Source organism: Cebus imitator, unplaced genomic scaffold (genome assembly GCF_001604975.1).
Source record: "Cebus imitator isolate Cc_AM_T3 unplaced genomic scaffold, Cebus_imitator-1.0 Scaffold32, whole genome shotgun sequence".
Taxonomy (NCBI): domain Eukaryota; kingdom Metazoa; phylum Chordata; class Mammalia; order Primates; family Cebidae; genus Cebus; species Cebus imitator.
In genome coordinates, this window is record NW_016107347.1 from 9,154 (window position 1) to 29,451 (window position 20,298).

At 42.5% G+C, this 20,298-nt stretch overlaps 1 protein-coding gene across 7 annotated transcripts in view; it reads left to right on the forward strand.

The window, feature by feature from the left end:
• The first annotated feature begins 676 nt into the window (after nt 1-676).
• The window catches only part of LOC108301098 (phosphodiesterase 4D interacting protein), a 151,588-nt gene continuing 131,966 nt past the window's right edge, over nt 677-20,298 (forward strand). For 5 of the 7 annotated variants that reach the window (XM_017524148.2, XM_037736989.1, XM_037736988.1 and 2 more), the window contains exon 1: nt 677-1,102. In XM_017524148.2, coding sequence (XP_017379637.2) covers nt 962-1,102 — 141 coding nt within the window. In that variant the 5' untranslated portion in view covers nt 677-961. The remainder of the gene's footprint in view (nt 1,103-20,298) is intronic. The other 2 variants (XM_037736985.1, XM_037736983.1) reach the window with 2 other exon arrangements.

Below are 20,298 nucleotides of genomic sequence, written 5' to 3' on the forward strand. Positions count from 1 at the left end.
GCTCCAAGATGACGGGTCCATCTCTGTCATCCTCCCACACTCTCTTCTGCCTATCCCTTCTTCCATGGAGGGAGGATCCCTTGACCCTGCCTCTTTCTGAGCTTTGTAACTGGTAAACAGAGTCTGCAAAGATTCTACTGAGCTAAAAGATTTGCTCTTTCTTTGAGGGTAGCTATGGTGTGTGTGGGGGGAAGGCTCATGGTAATGAAGGCTATTCATTTAACTGTGTCAGAGCTAGAAAAGCTTGGGCCTGAAAACTGCAAAGGAACTGATTAGAGGTGAGCTCTGGATCATCAAAGAAAATCGAGACTTCTCTGGTTAGAAGCTCTTTAAGATATGCACGGGACAGAAAAGTGGATATTTGACATGTAGTTACCTTTTTGCGGGCCATTTTATATACATGTGGTCTTTTCTGTAGCAGCCTTATTTCTGTAGCAGCCACACTCGTTTTTGGTGTTACAGTCCAAATCAGCCATAGGTCATTTCCCCTCCCCACCCTTTATTTCCTTCTCTTCTTTACAACCCCGCTGTCACCTTGAATTACTCGCCTTCCCCTTTCCTGGAAGCTCTTGGGGGTCAGTCCCTCTTTTCCGAGAAGCTGTTAACTGCCTACAGTTGGGCCTGGGAGGCTCCAGGAGGGTGACAGCAGAGTCCTGGTTTGGAGTCGGGTTACACCACTTGTGTCTGAGTTCACGCAGCATGTTCCTCTGTCAGGGATTCCGCAAATATCTCCCTGAGGTAAAAAAGGAAAGTGCGCTGCGCTCCAGCACCCAGAGCAGTGAGCCCAGTCCTGAGTCCCGGAGAGAGCTCCAGCGATCCGGGCCATGTCGCCGTAGCCCGGCCTCTGGTTCCGCAGCCTCGGCCGCCTCCCAGCCGGCTCCCTGCATGCTGCGGTGCAGCTGCACCCTGTTCCTGGGCTGAGGGGGCAATCAGGCACGCTCCTCCCCATGGGTTGCCCACCATGTCTAATGGATATCGCACTCTGTCCCAGCACCTCAATGACCTGAAGAAGGAGAACTTCAGCCTCAAGCTGCGCATCTACTTCCTGGAGGAGCGCATGCAACAGAAGTATGAGGCCAGCCGGGAGGACATCTACAAGCGGGTGAGTGCAGGGGTCTGCCCCACCGGGGCAGGGGCAGGGGCAGGGGCATGGGGGGGGGCGGGGGGGGGGGGGGCAGGGGGCAGGGGATGGGGATGCTTTAGCCTTCCAGTCCGTCGCTATTCCAGGCTCTTCCTAGCTGGGGCTGTGCTAGTCAGCGAGAGAGGTGGGGTTTCGTCCAGCTCTGGCCATCCTAACAACCTGTGACCTTGGACAAGCTCATTTCACCTCTCTGGTGCCTGCTTTCTGCTTTCCTTCTCTGTAAAGAAAGATGGCTGAAATAAATCGGAGGCTCTCTCAAACCCTGCCTTGGAACTGTGCAGAACAATCACCTTGGGAGCTGGTTTAAAATGTAGATTCCATGCCTCATCCTAGGGATTCTGATTTAGTCATGTGGAAGTGTGGGGCTGGGGTGGATATTGGCATTTTTAAAATTTATTGTTTTATTTTAGAAATGAGTCTTGCCCTGTTGCTCAGTCTGGAGTGCAATGTCACCATGACAGCACGGCAGCCTCCAACTGTTTGGCTCAAGTGATCCTTCTGGGTCAGCCTCCCCGGTAGCTGGGACACCAGGCCCAGATAACTAAAAACAAAAAACAAACAACTGGCAAGGCACTGTGGCTCAAGCTCGTAATCCCAGCACTTTGGGAGGCCAAAGGAGACAGATGGCTTGAGGTCAGGAGTTTGAGACCAGCGTGGCCGACAGTGAAACCCCAACTGTACTAGAAAAAATTTAAAAATTAGCAGGGGTGTTGGTGAGTGCCTGTAGTCCAATCTACTTGGGAAGCTGAGGCAGGAAAATCTCTTGAACCCAGGAGGTGGAGGTTGCAGTGAGCCGAGATCGTGCCACTGCACACCGGCCTAGATGACCGAGCAAGATTCTGTCTCAAAAAAAAAAAATGTAAAGAAGGGCAGAAGGGGTGGCACTATGTTGTCCAAGCTGGTCTCAAACCCCTGGCCTTTACATCCTCGCACTTCAGCCTCCCACCTAGCCTGGCAAGATATGCTTTTTTTTTTTTTTTTTTTTTTGAGACGGAGTCTCGCTGTGTTGCCTAGGTTGGAGTGCAATGGTGTGATCTCGGCTCACTGCAACCACCACCTCCTGCATTCAAGCGATCCTCCTGCCTCAGCCTCCCGAATAGCTGGGATTACAGGCATTTGCCACCATGCCCGGCTAACCTTTTTAAAAATATTTTTAGTAGAAACAGGGTTTCACCAGGTTGGTTAGACTGGTCTGGAACTCCTGACCTCAGACAATCCACCCACCTCGGCCTCCCAAAGTGCTGGAATTACGGACATGAGCCACCTTGCCCAGCCAAAAATATCCATTTTTAAGACGAGACCTGAGGTGACTCTGAAGCAGATCGTCACCAGGTCATACCTCTACTAGAGAAAGGCTGCTCCTAACTCTGGCTTGGCGGGGCAGAGAATGATGCTATGGAGAAAAGGGCAGGGGCTGTGGGTGTTCCTGTTCCTTGGGAAGTTCATGTTTGCTTTTGAAGATGACAATGTAGATAAGCGTTTAAGACAGAATCTGAGGCATTTTTAGTCTTTGGAGTAGCTTACATTAGAATGAAGAAGAGGGTACCTATGGGATTGCAGTTGGCCTAGGTGGAGTGGGAGGGGAAATGGCAGTTTCCGTGGATGGAAGGGCTATCTTGATTGATGGGTCAGTGATTGGCGTGGGGAAAGAAGACCTGCTGTATTGGCTGAGCTGAGGGTGAAATGACATAACACCTGGGTAAGAGGACATCGGGCTATGGGTTATGAGGACTGAGCCTCCTAGCTGGTCACCACAATGTTGGTCTCCTCAGCCCTCCGTCTGAACAAGCAGGACCTGAAGTGGCCCAAGTGACTGGGGACTAGTTGCCTCTGACCTTATCAGAAATTCTAAATCTCCAACTGTTTACCCCAGAGGAGTATACACATATTATCATTTTCTCTCTGTGTGCCCTGTACTGTCAAGAGGATGACTGGGCAGCATTATAGGCTGCTAGATAATATCTTGGATCAGGGGAATAGCTAGTGTCTATGAGACCCAAATGATTATTTGGTAAATCAATTAATGTGTGCAGCTAAATCCGTGGGATTGAACCCTATTTCCTGTCTCTCCTGCATTTCCATGTTTTAAATCCGAATTTTCCAGAAGTTCGTCCAGATTCACCTTTCATCTTTCACGTGGCTGTATGATGAGTATGCCTCATCGGAGCTGCCAGGAGTCAAGAAAGATGTTGCCAAGTGAGGGCTGGTAACAGAGAGATGGTGCCAGAGGGAGGATGACAGGGAGGACTTGCCTTAGGGTAGGAACAGTGAATGGATTTGCTCACTGTGCAGAGGGAGCAACTTTCCCCATTAACCGTCTTCAAGGAAAAGAAGGAAGGGACAATTTCTTAGGTAATTTGAGGAAAAGCATTTTTTATTTTTTGAGACAAGTCTCGCTGTGTCACCCAGGCTGGAAGGCAGTGGCATGATCTCCGCTCACTGCAACCTCCGCCTCCAGGGTTCAAGCGATTCTCCTGAGTAGCTGGGACTATAGGCGCCTGCTACCACACCTGGCTAATTTTTGTATTTTTGGTAGAGATGGATTTTTACCATGTTGGCCAGGCTGGTCTGAAACTCCTGACCTCAGGCGATCCACCTGCATCAGCCTCCCAAAGTGCTGGGATTTTACAAGCATGAGCCACTGAGCTCCGCCAGGATTTTTTTAAAGCTTGAATCTTACGGCTGCCTGAATCATTTGGTCTCACTCTCTGCTTCTCCCCAGCTAACGATCTTTAGGAAACACTTTGAATGGGGTGTGAGAAGGCACCGTTTCTCAACTGGAGAAGTGTGGGAAATGAGATTACAGGAGCTGCACAAGGTGTGTGTGGGGGGAGTGGAACACAGCATACTGTCACATGCAGACAGGACAGCCCTTTTGCTAGACTCTAGCATTGCCGTGGATCTCATACAGGGAGTAGACATGGCCCTGTCTCTATTTAGTCTTATGTGTGAGCAGAGTAGTCACGCAGCTATTGCATCATATGATTTGAGGGATCTCAAACTACTTCTTACCAAATGTTTGTTCAATCTGTCTGTCATGTTACTCTTCTCATTTGGTTATGATTATTTGAAAAGTGCGAAAAGATTGTGTTAACATGTTCTTATTACTTGGGAAACAGACCACATAAAGCCCTTATCAATCATTCAGAGTTGAAATTAGTTTATCACATTATATTGTGATGAGGGATTGATAGGCTCTAGGGCAGTTCTGGTTTATTTTACTTTATTTTTGAGACAAGGTGTTATTCTGTCACCCAGGCTAGAGTGCAGTGGCACTGTCACAACTCACTGTAGCCTTGACCTCGTGGGCTCAAGCGATCCTTCCACCCCAGCCTCCCAAGCAGCTGGGACCACAAGTGTGCAGCCACACCTGGCTAATTACTTATATATGTATATACAATTTTTTTTCAGAGATTGAGGTCTCACTATGTTGCTCAGGCTAGTCTCAAACTCCTGGGCTCAAGTGATCGTCCTACCTTGGCCTCCCAAAGTGCTGGGATTACTCACGTGAGTCACCACACCTGGCACAATTCTGTTTTGATATAAGAACAAGGGGTTAGGAAAACACTGCATTAGGACCTATTGTCTTGAGACTCAATTAGGAGACTTAGGCAAGTTACTTAGCCTCTCTGAGCCCGTTCCAGCCTCTATAGGACTGGCATTGAGAATAATGCTACAGATACTGATAATCACTTTTTCTATGAATAAATAGCAGCCATGAAGATGAAAAAAGAAAACATATCAAAACACTTTGAAAACTTAATAACATATGATGCTAGTAAGTTATATATGTATATGTATATATATATATATATATATGAGAGGGTAGTAGTTATATTTCTACTAGTAGTTATAGTTATTATAAAATTTAAAAATGGAGATGAGGTTTGACTCTTTATAATCTCACCCTTATAATTCCCACAGATGTGTCTTATGTTCGTTCTTGTTATTCATATTGTGCTCCCACAAGATTGGGAAGATTAATTAGCAGCAGTGTTGATGAAGAGGCATCACGGGTAATGTGCCCAGCATCACATGGTGAATGAATGGTTCAGAGGAGAATTTAGAGTACTGTTCTGTTACCAAGCTCAGTCACAGAAGTTTGACTTTTCTGCTGCTAAGAAACAGAATTTTCTTGATTCTGATTTTTTTTCTTTAGTGTCGGGACACTTCTTTACCAAAAATGTAGCAAAAACATTCAATCAAACCCAACTGAATTAGAATCTGCGATAATTTGAGTGCCACGTATGTGTGGTTCTTTTTAAGAAAACCAGTACTTGTGAAACATATGTAAAGTCTATTGTGAGTAGTAATTATTTTATTGATTTGCATATTTATGCTATTGGGAATTTTTGTTGAGCTATTTGTACTTAAGGGTGAAAAATTACTCTTAGCGAAAAACAATAAAAGTATTTGGCTTTAGGAAAGGGAAATATGGGCAACTTTGGAAGAAGAGGACTGGAAAATGGGTGCTATCTTTCTCTTTCCAAGTGGGAAGTCTCTTTCTAGGTAGTTGATTGAGGAGAGTAAACTAGATATAATCCTTACCTGTAAATGGAAGCTGCAAGGATTTTAAATTATAAGAGGAGTTGTCAAAGCTAGAGCGTTATGTTAGAAACTAAGCATATCAACTTCAAAGCAAGTAAATACAAAAGAGTTTCTCTCTTTTAAGCTGTTTAGAGATTTAAGAAATAATCTTAAGAATCATCCTGGGCATGGATTAATAAAATAGCATTAGTTTATACATAAAATTAGGTTTCTTGAGACTGGCTACTTTTCTGTTGAGTGTTTAAGTTAAGCTGTCCTTTAAGCTTCAATTTTTGTAAATTATCATAGTAATTTTTTTAGAAAGGAAGAAGCTGCTTACTCTCAGTGCAGATAAAGTGGGACATATGCCTACATGATTAGGCACCGCTACCCCCTCTTGGTAGCAAACATTAATTGTAAGTTCGGTTTTTAGGGAAGACAGTGTTAAACATATAAAGCAAGCAAAGCAGGAATCATTGCAGTACACTGACTTTGGAGCAAAACAAAGTGAGAAAATGTTGTTGAGTGGTCCACAGCTGAGTATGGCCCACTCCTAGGGAGACTGGCTTGTTAGCATTTCTGGACCGCAGCTGCTGTGGTAAGTAATTTTTGGGTGGCAACTTGGCTGACTTCCTCACTGTTGATTGCCTAATCCTGCATCTTCTCATATTAGGCAAGTGTGTCGCCACTGGAATCATGTCTGACCGTGGAATTTATGAAATCCACTGCTGTGTGGTAAACACCCAGTCTCCAAATGTCACACAAAACCATCATCCACTGGGTTTTGCCCCCTGACGACTACTTGTTCAACTTGTGTGAATTAAGTTTCCATTCTAAGAATGAAATTTACAAACTGACAAGGCCAGATCTGACAGCAAAAGGGTCAGGAGAAATAGAATGTTGTCATCCTTGACCAGATAGAGTCGATGTTTAAATATGATATAATTGATATTGGAGGTTAAAGTGGATTTGGCTCTTAGATATGAGTTGAGAGAGTTGTGTTCCATTGTTTTATGCCCTTAAACTGCCTGACCTCTTTGATATTGAAACTTCTTTGGTTTTCTCATCTTTGAGATTGGATGATACTTTTCCAACCAATTTTTGAGGTTTGTAAATAGCATACTTCTATAGCTATAGTAAACAGCCTACTGATTTTACCTGCCTACCAAATTGCCATCGTTTTTACTATTCTGTTGGTTAAGTAAGTTGCCACAAACTGGCAAGACCTGGGGTGAAACCTTGGTTTTTCTACTTACTATTTGTGTTGGGAAAAATACCATAATTTCTCTGAGCTAAAGCAAGTACAGTAGTAACACCTATCTTATAGGATCTGGAGGAAGATTAAATGAGTCTATTAGCTGAGCTCAGCATAAGGCCTATCACATAGTAAGCCCTCAATATATATTTGCCATTATTGTGACAAATTGAGAGATGGGAAAATTATCCAGATAAGTCTAATTCCTGGAAGCATTCACATTGGACTATTATTTTTTATTCCCAATCAATTTCTTTTTCCTCAATTGTGGACTTGGGACCATTTGTCCTATTTGTCTCAATTCTCAATTTTTGTTTGCTTGTGTATGAATAACATAATATAATCCAAGTGTCCCTATTGCATCAAATTTACCTTGGCATTCTCAGATACAAATGTTCATCCAAAGAAAACAGATGAAAAAGGCTGGGTTGGTTAAATTTCTTTTTGGCTCATTCTAGCCTGATTTCTTTAGGCTTTGGGCAACATGATGAGTTACAGTTTACCTGCAGACTTACGAGGAAGTTCAGGAACTCCATGAGGCTCTAGGATTTAGGAAGATTGACTTGAACCAAAGGAAGGCTATTAGAGAAGGATGAGTTATTTGGTGAGTTACCAAAATGTTGGGACAAAAGTTTGAACTCTAAGGAAACCTAAATTCTTTTTTTTTTTTTTTCTTTTTTTGAAACAGAGTCTAGCTCTGTAGCCAGGTGCCAGGTTGGAGTGCAGTGGCACAATCTCAGCTCACTGCAACCTCCGCTTCAAGCAATTCTGCTGCCTCAGCCTCCTGAGTAGCTGGGACTACAGACGTGCGCCACCACACCCAGCTAATTTTTGTATTTTTAGTAGAGATGGGGTTTCACCATGTTGGCCAGGTTGGTCTTGATCTCTTGACCTTGTGATCCACCCGCCTTGGCCTCCCAAAGTGCTGGGATTATAGGTGTGAGCCACCGTGCCCGTCCAGAAACCTAAATTGTTAATCTGCCCTTTCTAGCTACGTGATCTTGGCCAAGTTACTTAACTTCTGTGAATATTAGTTTCCTAAATTAGAGTCACCACTTCCTGCCCTGCTCTTTTTCCCATGTGTAAACATGTCTCAATCTATTAGATGTTAGATAAATAGAAAGGATTGTGATTTCTATCCTGCATACCTGGAGATACATACTAGAGAGCATGCACCTGCTCAGGTTATTGTCTAAAGTGGCTGTGTGGCTGCTTTTGCCAGAATTAATGATTGTATTATTTATTTATTTATAGTTTCCTAAATTAGAGTCATCACTTCCTGCCCTGCTCTTTTTCCCATGTGTAAACATGTCTCAATCTATTAGATGTTAGATAAATAGAAAGGATTGTGATTTCTATCCTGCATACCTGGAGATACATACTAGAGAGCATGCACCTGCTCAGGTTATTGTCTAAAGTGGCTGTGTGGCTGCTTTTGCCAGAATTAATTATTGTATTATTTATTTATTTATTTATTTGAGAGGGAGTCTTGCTCTGTGACCCAGGCTGGAGTGCAGTGGCACAGTCTCGGCTCATTGCAACCTCCACCTCCTGATTTCAAGTGATTCTCCTGACTCAGCCCCTTGAGTAGCTGGGGTTACAGGCACCCACCACCACACGTGACTAATTTTTGTATTTTTAGTAGAGACAGGGTTTCACCATGTTGGCCAGGCTGGTCTCAAACTCCTGACCTTGTGATCTGCCTGCCTCGGCCTCCCAAAATGCTGGGATTACAGGTGTGAGCCACCACACCTGGCCAGCCCAACTATCGTTAAACGGTTTTCTAGAAGCCTCGTATGAACACAGTCCATGTGTTTGTGTGTCTGTGTCTGTGCACACTCTGTGTGCCAATTCTCCATTCTCAGCCTTCTGAGGTTCTTGAGGTCATACTTATTTATTTCTTCTTTTGGGGAATGAAAATTGGAAGAAAATAGGGGGAATCTATCTATTAAATATTTGTAACCAATATTTATGATTTTGGTTAATTGTTTTTTAAACTTCACACTCATCAGGATGGCTACTATACTCAAAATAAAACAACTCAGAAAATAACAAGTATTAGTAAGGATGTGGAGAAATCGGAAAGCTTGTATATTGCTAGGAAGAATATAAAATGGTGCAGGTGCCGTGAGAAACAGTATGGAGTTTCTCAAAAAATTAAACATAGACTTACCATATAATCCAGCAATTCCACTCTGGGTATAACCCAAAAGAAATGAAAACAGATACTCAAACAGATATTTGTGTTTCTGTGTTCATAGGAGCATTATTTACAGTAGCCAACAGGTGGAAGCAACCCAAGTGTTCATTGGCAAATGAGTGAATAAACAAAATTATTTAGCCTCAAAAACATGTGAAACTCTGACATGTGCTGTAACATGAGTGTCACGCTAAGTAAAGTCAATCCCCAAAGGACAAACACTTATTATTTCACTTAAATGAAGTACCTAAAGTAGTCAAATACTGAAGACAGAAAGTGGGATGGTGGTTGCCGGGTGTTGGGGGAAGGAGGGAATGGGGTGTTAGTGGCTACAGAGTTTCATTTGGGAAAAAGTTCTGGAGATGGATACTGATGATGTTTGAACAACTATGTGAATGTACTTAATGCTACAGAACCGTATACTTAAAAATACATAAAATGGCAAATTTTATGATGCATATTTTACCACACACACAAAAAAATGTTTAAGCCTGGATGATGGCTCATGTCTGTAATTTCAGCACTTCAGGAAGCCAAGGTGGGAGGATCACTTGAGCCCAGGAGTTTGAGACCAGCCTGGGCAACACAGCAAGACTTCATCTCTCTAAAAAATTGTTTTTTAGTTAGCTGACATAGTATTGTGTGCCTGTGGTCCCAGCTACTTGGAAGGCTGAGGTGGGAGGATTGCTTGAGCTCAGGAGGCTTAGGCTGCAGTGAGCCATGATCGTCCGCCTCCATTCTAGCCTGGGTGACAGAGACCCCATCTCACACATACACAAAATGTTTAAAGCAACTTTCCCCAAAACATCAGTTACTTTAAAAAATAGTGAAACTTTTAACCAAAACCAACTTCTGCTGTTGCTTAACACAACTTATCTCATTTTTCAGAACTTTTAATGAGAATTCTTAACACTTGCCTGCTGAGAAATGCTTTTTCCCTTTGAATACTTAGGAATTTTTTCCCAGTCACTGGGAATCAAATCTCAAACTAAATTCTGGGCCCTAAATTAATTCTAATCCACTTTCAGTTATCTCTCTAACAATGTCTACTTAATGCATGAACTTTTACAAGGCCACTTCTTCCTATAACTTATGTACATCCAGGTTTACGCCCTGATAGAAGTAGCATATTACACTTGAGAAAAATAGGCATTATAACTTTCTATCTCAAATGTTTCCCTTGTTTGCAATATCATTTTAGTCATTCTTTTGCTCATGTTTGCACACACACATTGCTGTATTCAATCAAATGTCTATTGATTATCTACTTTACACCAGCCACTGTGCTAGATTCTGGTGAAGACAGCAACAAATAAATATAAATGGTATAAGAAGGGCTACCATAGAGGTATGGACAGATTGCTCTATAGTATAATAAAATCCACCAGGAAAGGCCTTGCCAAGTATGTGAAGTTTGCATTGAATCCTAAAACGTAGTAACACAACAAGAAATGGGAAAAGGCATTTGAAACAGAAGAAACAATATACAAAGGCACAGAGGCGTACAAAACCCTTGGGTGCTTGGCACACTCCGAATTATTCAGTAGGGCTAGATCATGTGGTATGGAGGGCTTGTGGCGGTGGTAAGATGAGGCTGCAGGGGAGAAATCTTGGAAAGTTTTGTACTTATCCATTCATTCATTCTTAAGCATGAATTAGGTACCTGCTATGTTCCAAGTACTAGAAGTCGGGACTTCAAAGGTGAGTAAACCACAGGTGCCACAGTATAGTAAAAGGCAGTATCAGAGCTATGTACAAAGTGTAAGGAAACTCAAAGGGGGCACTTTGATCCCAAACGAATAGAGTGGATGGAAAGAAAATCTGCAAAGGATTCTTCAGGATGACCCCTGAACTTTGTCTTCAAAGGGGAATAAGCATTAGTGAGTCAATGGATGATGAGCTTGAAGGAGAGAATTTTTTGCCACAAGCAAAAGCCTTGAGGCAAGAAACCATAGGGTGTGTGCATAGAATTAGAAGTAGTTTAGTGTTGCTGGAGTTAAGTATTAGGCGAGGAATTAGGCTGATAGGAGAGACACAGTCTTTTGTGCCATTTTAAAGAGGGTGGACTTTATCCTGAGGGTGATAAGGCACCATTGACGGCCTTTAAGCTGCAGGGAACCTGCTAGATCCCTCTGATGCCTGGGAAAGATAGATTCAAGAGGGAGAGGCAAGGCAGGAAGTGAGTGAGAACAGACTGGCCAAGACAAAGAAGGCCTGAATGAGGGCTGTAGGAATAGAGGGGAGGCAACTCATCTTTAAAATATTTAAGAGGTAAAATATTTGTAGGACTTGATGATTGATCAGTATGGGAGAACTGAGGGAAAGGAATCAAGAGGAAGGCCAGGCTAAGGGAAGTCACTTTTTCTGGGCTTCTGGTTCTTTGTGTTTAAATGAGTGGGCTGGACCAGGATTGACGCAAACATCCCTCCCAGTTCTGAAGTCCTGTGATTCTGGGCAGCCTCTCTGAATGTTCTCACCCCAGCTTAGGTGGTTCCTTAAAAGAGACTCATAGTTTCTCAGCTTTTCTGACGGCTTCTCAGGATGTGAGGTGGCGGGCAGAGCTGAGATGACTTTGGAACTGCCAGCCAATGTCAGGGAAATCTAGTGCTGTTACCAGGTAGCCGGAGTTATAATTAGCCCAGTTGCTAGGGCAAGGCTGAGATTCTGTAAGCTGGACTGCCAGCAACAGCTTTTCCCTGCTGGATAAATTTACTTGTTTGAAAGAACAAAGTGGGTATGGATGGGGTGTTTTAAAACGTGTTGTAGATGATTTAAATTTTGCCCTGGGTATAGGATATGTTAAAAGCAGAAAACGGGTTTGTGTTGGGGCTAATTAACATCTTGCCTAGGGCAGGAGTGAGGAAAAATTCTGCATTGATATATGTTTGGATAGCTGGAAAGAGACTTACTTTCACCTGAGGGAAGATAAGCAAGAACATAAAATCACTGTTCAGAGGTAGAGAAGATCTTGAAGATAACATGCATAATCCCTTCACTTTTTAAGAAAAGCATTTATTTAAAAATAGTTTCAGACTTACAGTAAAGTTATAAAAATAGTACAGAGCGTTCCCATATGCCATTCACTCAGCTTCCTCTAAAGAGCAAACCCTTCATTTTAAAGATAAGATGACGAAAGTTAGAATAGTAATTTGCCTAAAGTCACACAGTAAATTAGTAGCCAAGCTCAGACTAGAGTCCAGGAGCCCTAACTACCTGTTCAGCCTGCTTGTAAGACCTCTGGGGTCTTCAACAAAATTTTAAGAAATGTAAGTGCTTGTCAGAACTGTGTTTCTTTCTTTTTGCATTACTGGGCTAAAACAGAACCCACACGGCAGGAGCTAGAATTCATCTAATTCACAGATAGATGAATCTGCACCCTGTGCCTACAGCCAAAAGAAAAGATTTAGTTCCTCAGCCCCCTCAGGAGTCTCATCCGCAGGTTTTCAAAAGCCACTGTGAACGTATTGTTTTCTTTTGCCCGGCTCCCTGCTCTGCCTTTTGCCATCTCATCCGATCAAGTTCAACTGCGCAGAGAAAGGAGGCTCTATGATACACGGAGTAGGCATGGGGATGGGGGGCTGGTGCAAACTGGAAAGGAGCCCGCCCTATCATGTTCAATAGCAGCTAATCCACCCACACACCAACAGCAGTGATCCCACTTGGTACATGCCGTTCTGTGGAGAGCTAAGTAATAGTCATGTGGCTTTTTGCCAAGCAACTTTAGAAGTGACTTTGGGCAGCACTGGGCAGTTACCATCCCTGTTATTTAGAAAGTTGGCTTGATGGAGTGGGGAGTGAACGAAAGGCACAGGGTGCCTTTTCATCTCCCAGCCCCATGTGAGCCCTGCTGCCGAAAAGGACTACAGGCCACCTCTTCATGCACACGGGACTTTAGAAAGCCCACCCAAAGGCTTGAGAAGAGGAAGCCCTTCTATTTTTTTGAGAGTCTTGCTCTGTCACCCCAGGCTGGTGTGCAGTGGTGTGATCTCAGCTTACTGCAGCCTCTGCCTCCTGGGTTCCAGCTGTTTTCCTGCCTCAGCCTCCTGGATAGCTGGGATTACAGGCACACACCACCATGGCCACCTAATTTTTGTATTTTTAGTAGAGACAGGGTTTCACTATGTTGGCCAGGCTGGTCTCGAACTCCTGACCTCAGGTGATCCACCCGCCTCAGCCTCCCAAAGTGCTGGGATTACAGGTGTGAGCCACCACACCAGGCAGAGGAAGCCCTTCCTTAAGGTCCCTGGGTGAGTGGCGGGGAGACTCCTAGCATGAAGGCTGTGATCTGGAGCTGCAAAAAGAGGGTCTAGGCACTGGTCAAGGGCCTGAAGTCAGCCAGTTCTTTCAGGTCACTTTTTCTTGGTAAGTCTCAGATCTTCTCCCTGAGATCACACAGGTAGCTGCCTCTCTCAGTTACTCCCACTCCAGATTCTTGCCAGTCAAGCTCAGTATCTGCTCAACACAAACGTAAATCTAGTCCTGCCACTGTGAACTTCACAAATTAGAGACAGGTCTCAGTTAAATTAGAACGTTTGTTTTGCCAAGGTTGAGGACACATGCCCCTGACACAGCCTTAGGAAGTCCTTATGGCCTATGCCTAAGGTGGTTGGGGCACAGCTGGATTTTGTACATTTTAAGGAGACATGAGACATCAATCAGTGTAAGAAGTACACTGGTTCAGCCTGGAAAGGCAGGATGACTTGAAGCGAAGGCTGGAAGATTCAACATGGGGAGGAGGCTTCTAGGTCACACATAGGCGAGAGAAAAATGGTTGCTTTCTTTTGAGTTTCTAATTAACCTTTCCGCAGGAGGCAATTAGATAGGCATTTATGTCAGTGAGCAGAGAGATAACTCTGAATAGAATGGGAGGCAGGTTTGCCCTAAACAGTTTCCAGCTTGAGTTTTCCTTTTATTTATTTTTGTTTATTTATTTTTATTTCCATGGTTTATTGGGGGATACGTGGTGTTTGATTACATGAGTAAGTTCTTTAGTGGTGATTTGTGAGATTTTGGTGCACCCATCACCCAAGCAGTATACACTGCCCCCTATTTGTAAGTCTTTTATCCCTTACCCCCTTCCCACCCTTTCCGCCTGAGTCCTCCAAGTCCATTGTGTCATTCTTATGCCTTTGCATCCTCATAGCTCCCACTTATAAGTGAGAACAAACAGTGTTTTGTTTTCCTTTCCTGAGTTACTGTACTTAGAATAATGGTCTCCAATCTCATCCAGATCACTGTGAATGCTAATAATTTATTCCTTTTTATGGCGGAGTAGTATTCCATCATATGTATATACGTGTGTGTGTGTGTGTGTGTGTGTGTATGTATATAAACACCCCATTTTCTTTATCCATTCATTGATTGTTGGACATTTGGGATGGTTCCACATTTTTACAGTTGTGAATTGTGCTCTATAAACATGCGTGTGCAAGTATCTTTTTGTATAATGATTTCTTTTCCTCTGGGTATTGGGATTGCTGGGACAAATGGTAGTTCTATTTTTAGTTCTTTAAGGAATCTCCACACTGTTTTCCATTGAGGTTGTACTAGTTTACATTGCCACCAGCAGTGTAGAAGTGTTCCCTGTTTGAACATCACACACTGGGGCCTGTCGGGGGTGAGAGGCTAGGGGAAGGACAGCAGCGGGATGAGGGGTTGGGGAAGGATAGCATTAGGAGAATACTTAATGTGGATGACAGGGTGATGGACGCAGCAAACCACCATGGCACGTGTATACCTGTGTAACAAACCTACACATTCTGCACATGTACCCCGGAACTTAAAGTATAATAATAATAAACACCTAAAAACAAAAGAAGTGTAGAAGTGTTCATTGTTCACTGCATCCACATCCACATCTGTTTTGATTTTTTGATTATGGCCATTCTTGCAGGAGTAAGGTGGTATCACATTGTGGTTTTGATTTGCCTTTCCCTGATCATTAGACGATGTTTCCCTGATCATTAGCATTTTTATATATGTTTGTTGGCCATTTGTATATCCTTTTTCGAGAGTTGTCTATTCATGTCCTTAGCCACTTTTTGATGGGATTGTTTGTGTTTTTCTTGCTAATTTGTTTGAGTTTGTCGTAGATTCCAGATATTAGTCCTTTGTCAGATATATACATTGTGAAGATTTTCTCCCACTCTGTAGGTTCTGTTTACTCTGCTGACTGTTCCTTTGGCTGTGCTGTGCAAAAGCTCTTTAGTTTAATTAAGTCTCAGCTATTTATCTTTGTTTTTATTGGATTTGCTTTGGGGTTCTTGGTCATGAAATCCTTGCCTAAGCTGATGTCTAGAAGGGTTTTTTTTCGATGTTATCTTTTATAATTTTTATAGTTTCAGGTCTTAGATTTAAATCCTTAATCCACCTTGCGTTGATTTTTGTGTAAGGTGAGAGATGAGGATCCAGTTTCATTCTCCTATGTGTGGCTAGCCGATTATCCCAGCACCATTTGTTGAAAAAAGTGTCCTTTCCCCACTTAATGTTTTTGTTTGCTTTGTCAAAGATCAGTTGGCTGTAAGTATTTGAGTTTATTTCTGGATTTTCTATTCTGTTCCATTGGTGTATGTGCCCATTTTTATGGCAATATCATGCTGTTTTCATGTCTGTGGCCTTACAGTTTGAAATCAGGTAATGTGATGCCTATAGATTTGTTCTTTTTGCTTAGTCATCCTTTGGCTATGCAGGCTCCTTCTTGGTTCCATATGAATTTAAGAATTGTTTCTTCTAATTCTGTGAAGAATGATGGTGGTGTTTTGATGGGAATTGTGTTGAATTTGTAGATTGCTTTTGGCAGTATGGTCATTTTCACAATATTGATTCTACCTATCCATGAGCACGGGATGTGTTTCCATTCGTTTGCGTCATCTGTGATTTCCTTCAGCGATGTTTTGTAGTTTTCCTTGTAGAGGTCTTTCCGCCTCCTTGGTTAGGTATATTCCTAAGTATTTTATTTTTTGCAGCTATTGTAAGAGGGGTTGAGTTCTTGATTTGATTCTCAGCTTGGTCACTGTTGGTATAGGGAAGGGCTACTGATTCACATACATTAATTTTGTATCCAGAAAATTTGCTGAATTGTTTTATCAGTTATAGGAACTTTCTGGAGTAGTCTTTAGGATTTTCTGGTAAACAATAGTATCATCAGCAAACAGTGACAGTTTGACTTCCTCTTTATTGATTTGGATGCCCTTTATTTCTTTCTCTTGTCCGATTTCTCCGGATAGGACTTCCAGAACTATGTTGAAGAGGAGTGATGAGAGTGGGCATCCTTTTCTTGTTTCAGTTCTCAGAGGAAATGCTTTTAACTTCTCCCCATTCTTTATTATGTTGGCTCTGGATTTGTCATAGATTACTTTTGTTACATTGAAGTCCATCTCTTGAATGCCGAGTTTGCTGAGAGTTTTAATCATAAGGGGATGCTGGATTTCGACAAATGCTTTTTCTGTGTCTATTGAGATGATGATGTGATTTTTAAAAATACCACTTATCCTGTGTATCACATTTATTGACTTGTGTATGTTAAACCATCCCCGCATCCCTGGTATGAAACCAACTTGATCATGGTGGATTATCTTTTGGATATGTTGTTGGATTTGGTTAGCTCATATTTTGTTAAGGATTTTAGTATTTATGTTCATCAAGGATATTGGTCTGCAGTTTTCTTTTTTGGTTATGTCCTTTCCTGGTTTTGGTATTAGGGTGATACTGGCTTCATAGAATGATTTAGGGAGGTTTCCCTCTTTATCTTGTAGAATAGTGTCAATAGAATTAGTACTAATTCTTCTTTAAATGTCTGGTAACACTTCTGTTGTGAATCCATCGATCCTGGACTTTTTTTGTTGGTAATTTTTAAATTACCATTTCAATCTTGCTGTTATTGGTCTGTTTAGGGTATCTAATTCTTCCTGATTTAAGTTAGGAGGGTTGTATCTTTCCAGGAACTTATCCATCTCTTCTAGGTTTTCTAGTTCATGGACGTAAAGGTGTTCACAATAGCTTTGAATGATCTTTTGTATTTCTGTGGTGTCAGTTGTAATATCTCCCATTTCATTTCTTATTGAGATTATTTGGATTTTTTCTCTTATTTTCTTGGTTAATTTTGCTAATGGTCCATCAGTTTTATTTATCTTTTCCAAAAATCAGGTTTTTGTTTCATTTATCTTTTGCGTTTTTTTGTTTGTTTCCATTTCATTTAGTTCTGCTCTGATCTTCGTTATTTCCTTTTTTTTTGCTGGATTTGGGTTTGGTTTGTTCTTGTTTCTCTCGTTCCTGGAGGTGTGACCTTAGATTGTCTGTGCCCTTAGATTGTCTGTGCCCTTTCAGACTTTTTGATGTAGGTGTTTAGGGCTTTGAAGTTTCCTTTTAGCACTGCCTTTGCTGTATTCCAAAACTTTTGATAGTTTGTGTCACTATTTTCATTCGGTTCAAATAGTTTTTTGATTTCCATCTTGATTTCATGATCATTGAGGAGCAGGTTATTTAATTTCCATATATTTGCATGGTTTTGAAGGTTACTTTTGGAGTTGATTTCCAGTCTTACTCCACTGTGGTCTGAGAGGGTGCTTGATATAATTTCAATTTTCTTAAATTTATTGAGGCTTGTTTTGTGGTCTACCATGTGGTCTCCCTTGGAGAAAGTTCCATGCACTGTTGAATAGAATATATTTTGTGGTTGTTGGATGGAATGTCCTGTGTGTACCTGTCAAGTCCATTTGTTCCAGGGTATAGTTTAAATCCATTCTTTGTTGACTTTCTGTCTTGTTGACCTGTCTAGTGCTGGCAGTGGAGTATTGAAGTCCTCCACCACTATTGTGTTGCTATCTCATTTCTTAGGTCTATTAGAAATGGTTTTATAAATTTTGGAACTCCAGTGTTAGGTGCATATATGTTTAGGATTGTGATATTTTTCTGCTGGACAAGGCCTTTTATCATTATGTTATGTCACTCTTTGTCTTTTTTAACTGCTGTTGCTTTAAAGTTTGTTTTGTCTAATATTGTAGGGATGATGGCTCACAGGGTCGTGGGGTGAGCCTTATGCTGTGCTGAGGCACAGGATCTGAGAAATAAAGAGACAGGACACAGAAGTACAAGAAAAACGCAGCTGGACTCGGGGTGCCACACCACCTATAAGCAGAGTCAGGCGAGGCCCCAAATGTCCAGAAGCATCAGTATTTATTGTGTATAGGTTAGGGGGCAGGGCAGTGAGTGAAGTCATCTTTAAGGACAGTGATAGGGTCATGAGCAGTAAAACAAGGGGCCCACCCCCATTAGGTCACCTAGGCTGGGAGGTGGACAGTGTGCAGTAAGGGGTCCACCCCCATTAGGTCATGTAGGCTGGGAGGTGGACAGTGTGCAGTAAGGGGTCCATTCCCATTAGGCCACTTAGGCTGAGAGGTGGACAGTGTGCAGTAAGGGGTCCACCCCCATTAGGTCACCGAGGCATGGAGGCGGGCTGTGCGTAGTGAAGAGGGTGCAGTGTGTAATACCTCTATCTAGGGCAAGCTACTAAGAAGATTTATAGGAGGATGCTTTAGGTCACATAGCAGTGACAGAGCTGTCAGGGTCTATGCCACCTGCTGGCAGCTTCCAATGAGCTCTATGGGAGAATGCTTTTCCAGCAGCACAGTAACAAGAGCTGATAAAGTTCACAGTCACCAGGGTGTGATTGCTAGTCTGAGGGCAGCCTTCCACAAGAACTGGAGCAAGGTCCTACGACTCCTTTATCAGGAGGAGTGGCTCTTGCCCCGAGCCTGCCATACAGCGGGTATCTTTATGATACTGAACGCTGCCGCCTGGGCCATGGATTCTTGTCCTGGTATAACTGTTTTCCCTTAATCATGCTCTGCACTGTGTCTGCTCCAGACGTTCCTCCAACCATAAGCTGCTTATTCCCTAATTCATGCTCTGTACTGTATCTACTCTAGGCATTTCTCCGATTATAAACTAAGATATAGTTTTATATATATGTGTGTGTGTGTGTGTGTGTGTGTGTATGGAAATAACTGAGTAGTAACACTATAAACTGAGATATCCTCCAGGCCTTAATTGTGCCAGGATTCTGCTTAGCTCTCCTTCCTTAGTACCTATATGGGGGGGGTTACCCACAAATATAAGTATAGCTACTCCTGGGCCAGGCACAGTGGCTCCTGCCTGTAATCCCAGCACTTTGGGAGGCCAAGGTGGGCGGATCACTTGAGGTCAGGAGACCAGCCTGGTCAACATGGTGAAACCCTGTTTCTACCAAAAATACAAAAATTAGCCAGGTGTGGTGGCGCATGCCTGTAGTTCCAGCTACTTGGAAAACTGAGGCAGAAGAATCCCTTGAACCCAGGAGGTGGAGGTTGCAGTGAGCTGAGGTGGCGCCATTGCACTCCAGCCTAGGCTACAACAGTGAACTCCATCTCAAAAAAAAGAAAGAATAGTTACTCTTGCTTGTTTTTGGTGTCCATTTGCATAAAATGCCTTTTTTCACCCCTTTACCTTAAGTTTATGTGAGTCCTTATGTGATAGGTGAGTCTTGAAGGCAGAAGACGGTTGGTGAATTCTGCTCCATTCTGTAATTCGGTATCTTTTAAGCGGAGCATTTAGGCCATTTACATTTAATGTTGGTATTGAGATGTGAGGTGCCATTCCATTCGTTGTGCTATTTGTTGCCTGTATACCTTGGTTTTTTGGGTTTTGTTTTTAAATTGTATTTTTATTTTATATGTCCTGTGAGATTTATACTTTAAAGAGGTTGTTTTGATGTGTTTCCAGGATTTATTTCAAGATTTGGAGCTTCTGTTAGCACCTCTTGTAGTGCTGGCTTCATAATGGCAAATTCTCTCAGCATTTGTTTGAAAAAGACTGTATCTTCCCTTCATATGTGAAGCTTAGTTTCCCTGGATATAAAATTCTTGGCTAATAATTGTTTTGTTTTAGGAGGCTGAACATAGGGCTCCAATCACTTCTAGCTTGTAGGGTTCCTGCTGAGAAATCTGCTATTAATCTGATAGGTTACCTGGTGCTTTGGTGTCACAGCTCTTAAGATTCTTTGCTTTGTCTAAACTTTAGATAACCTGATGACAATGTGCCTAGGTGAAGATCTTTTCGTGATGAATTCCCAGGTGTTCCTTGTGCTTCTTGTATTTGGACGACTAGATCTCTAGCAAGGTCAAGGAAACTTTTCTCAAT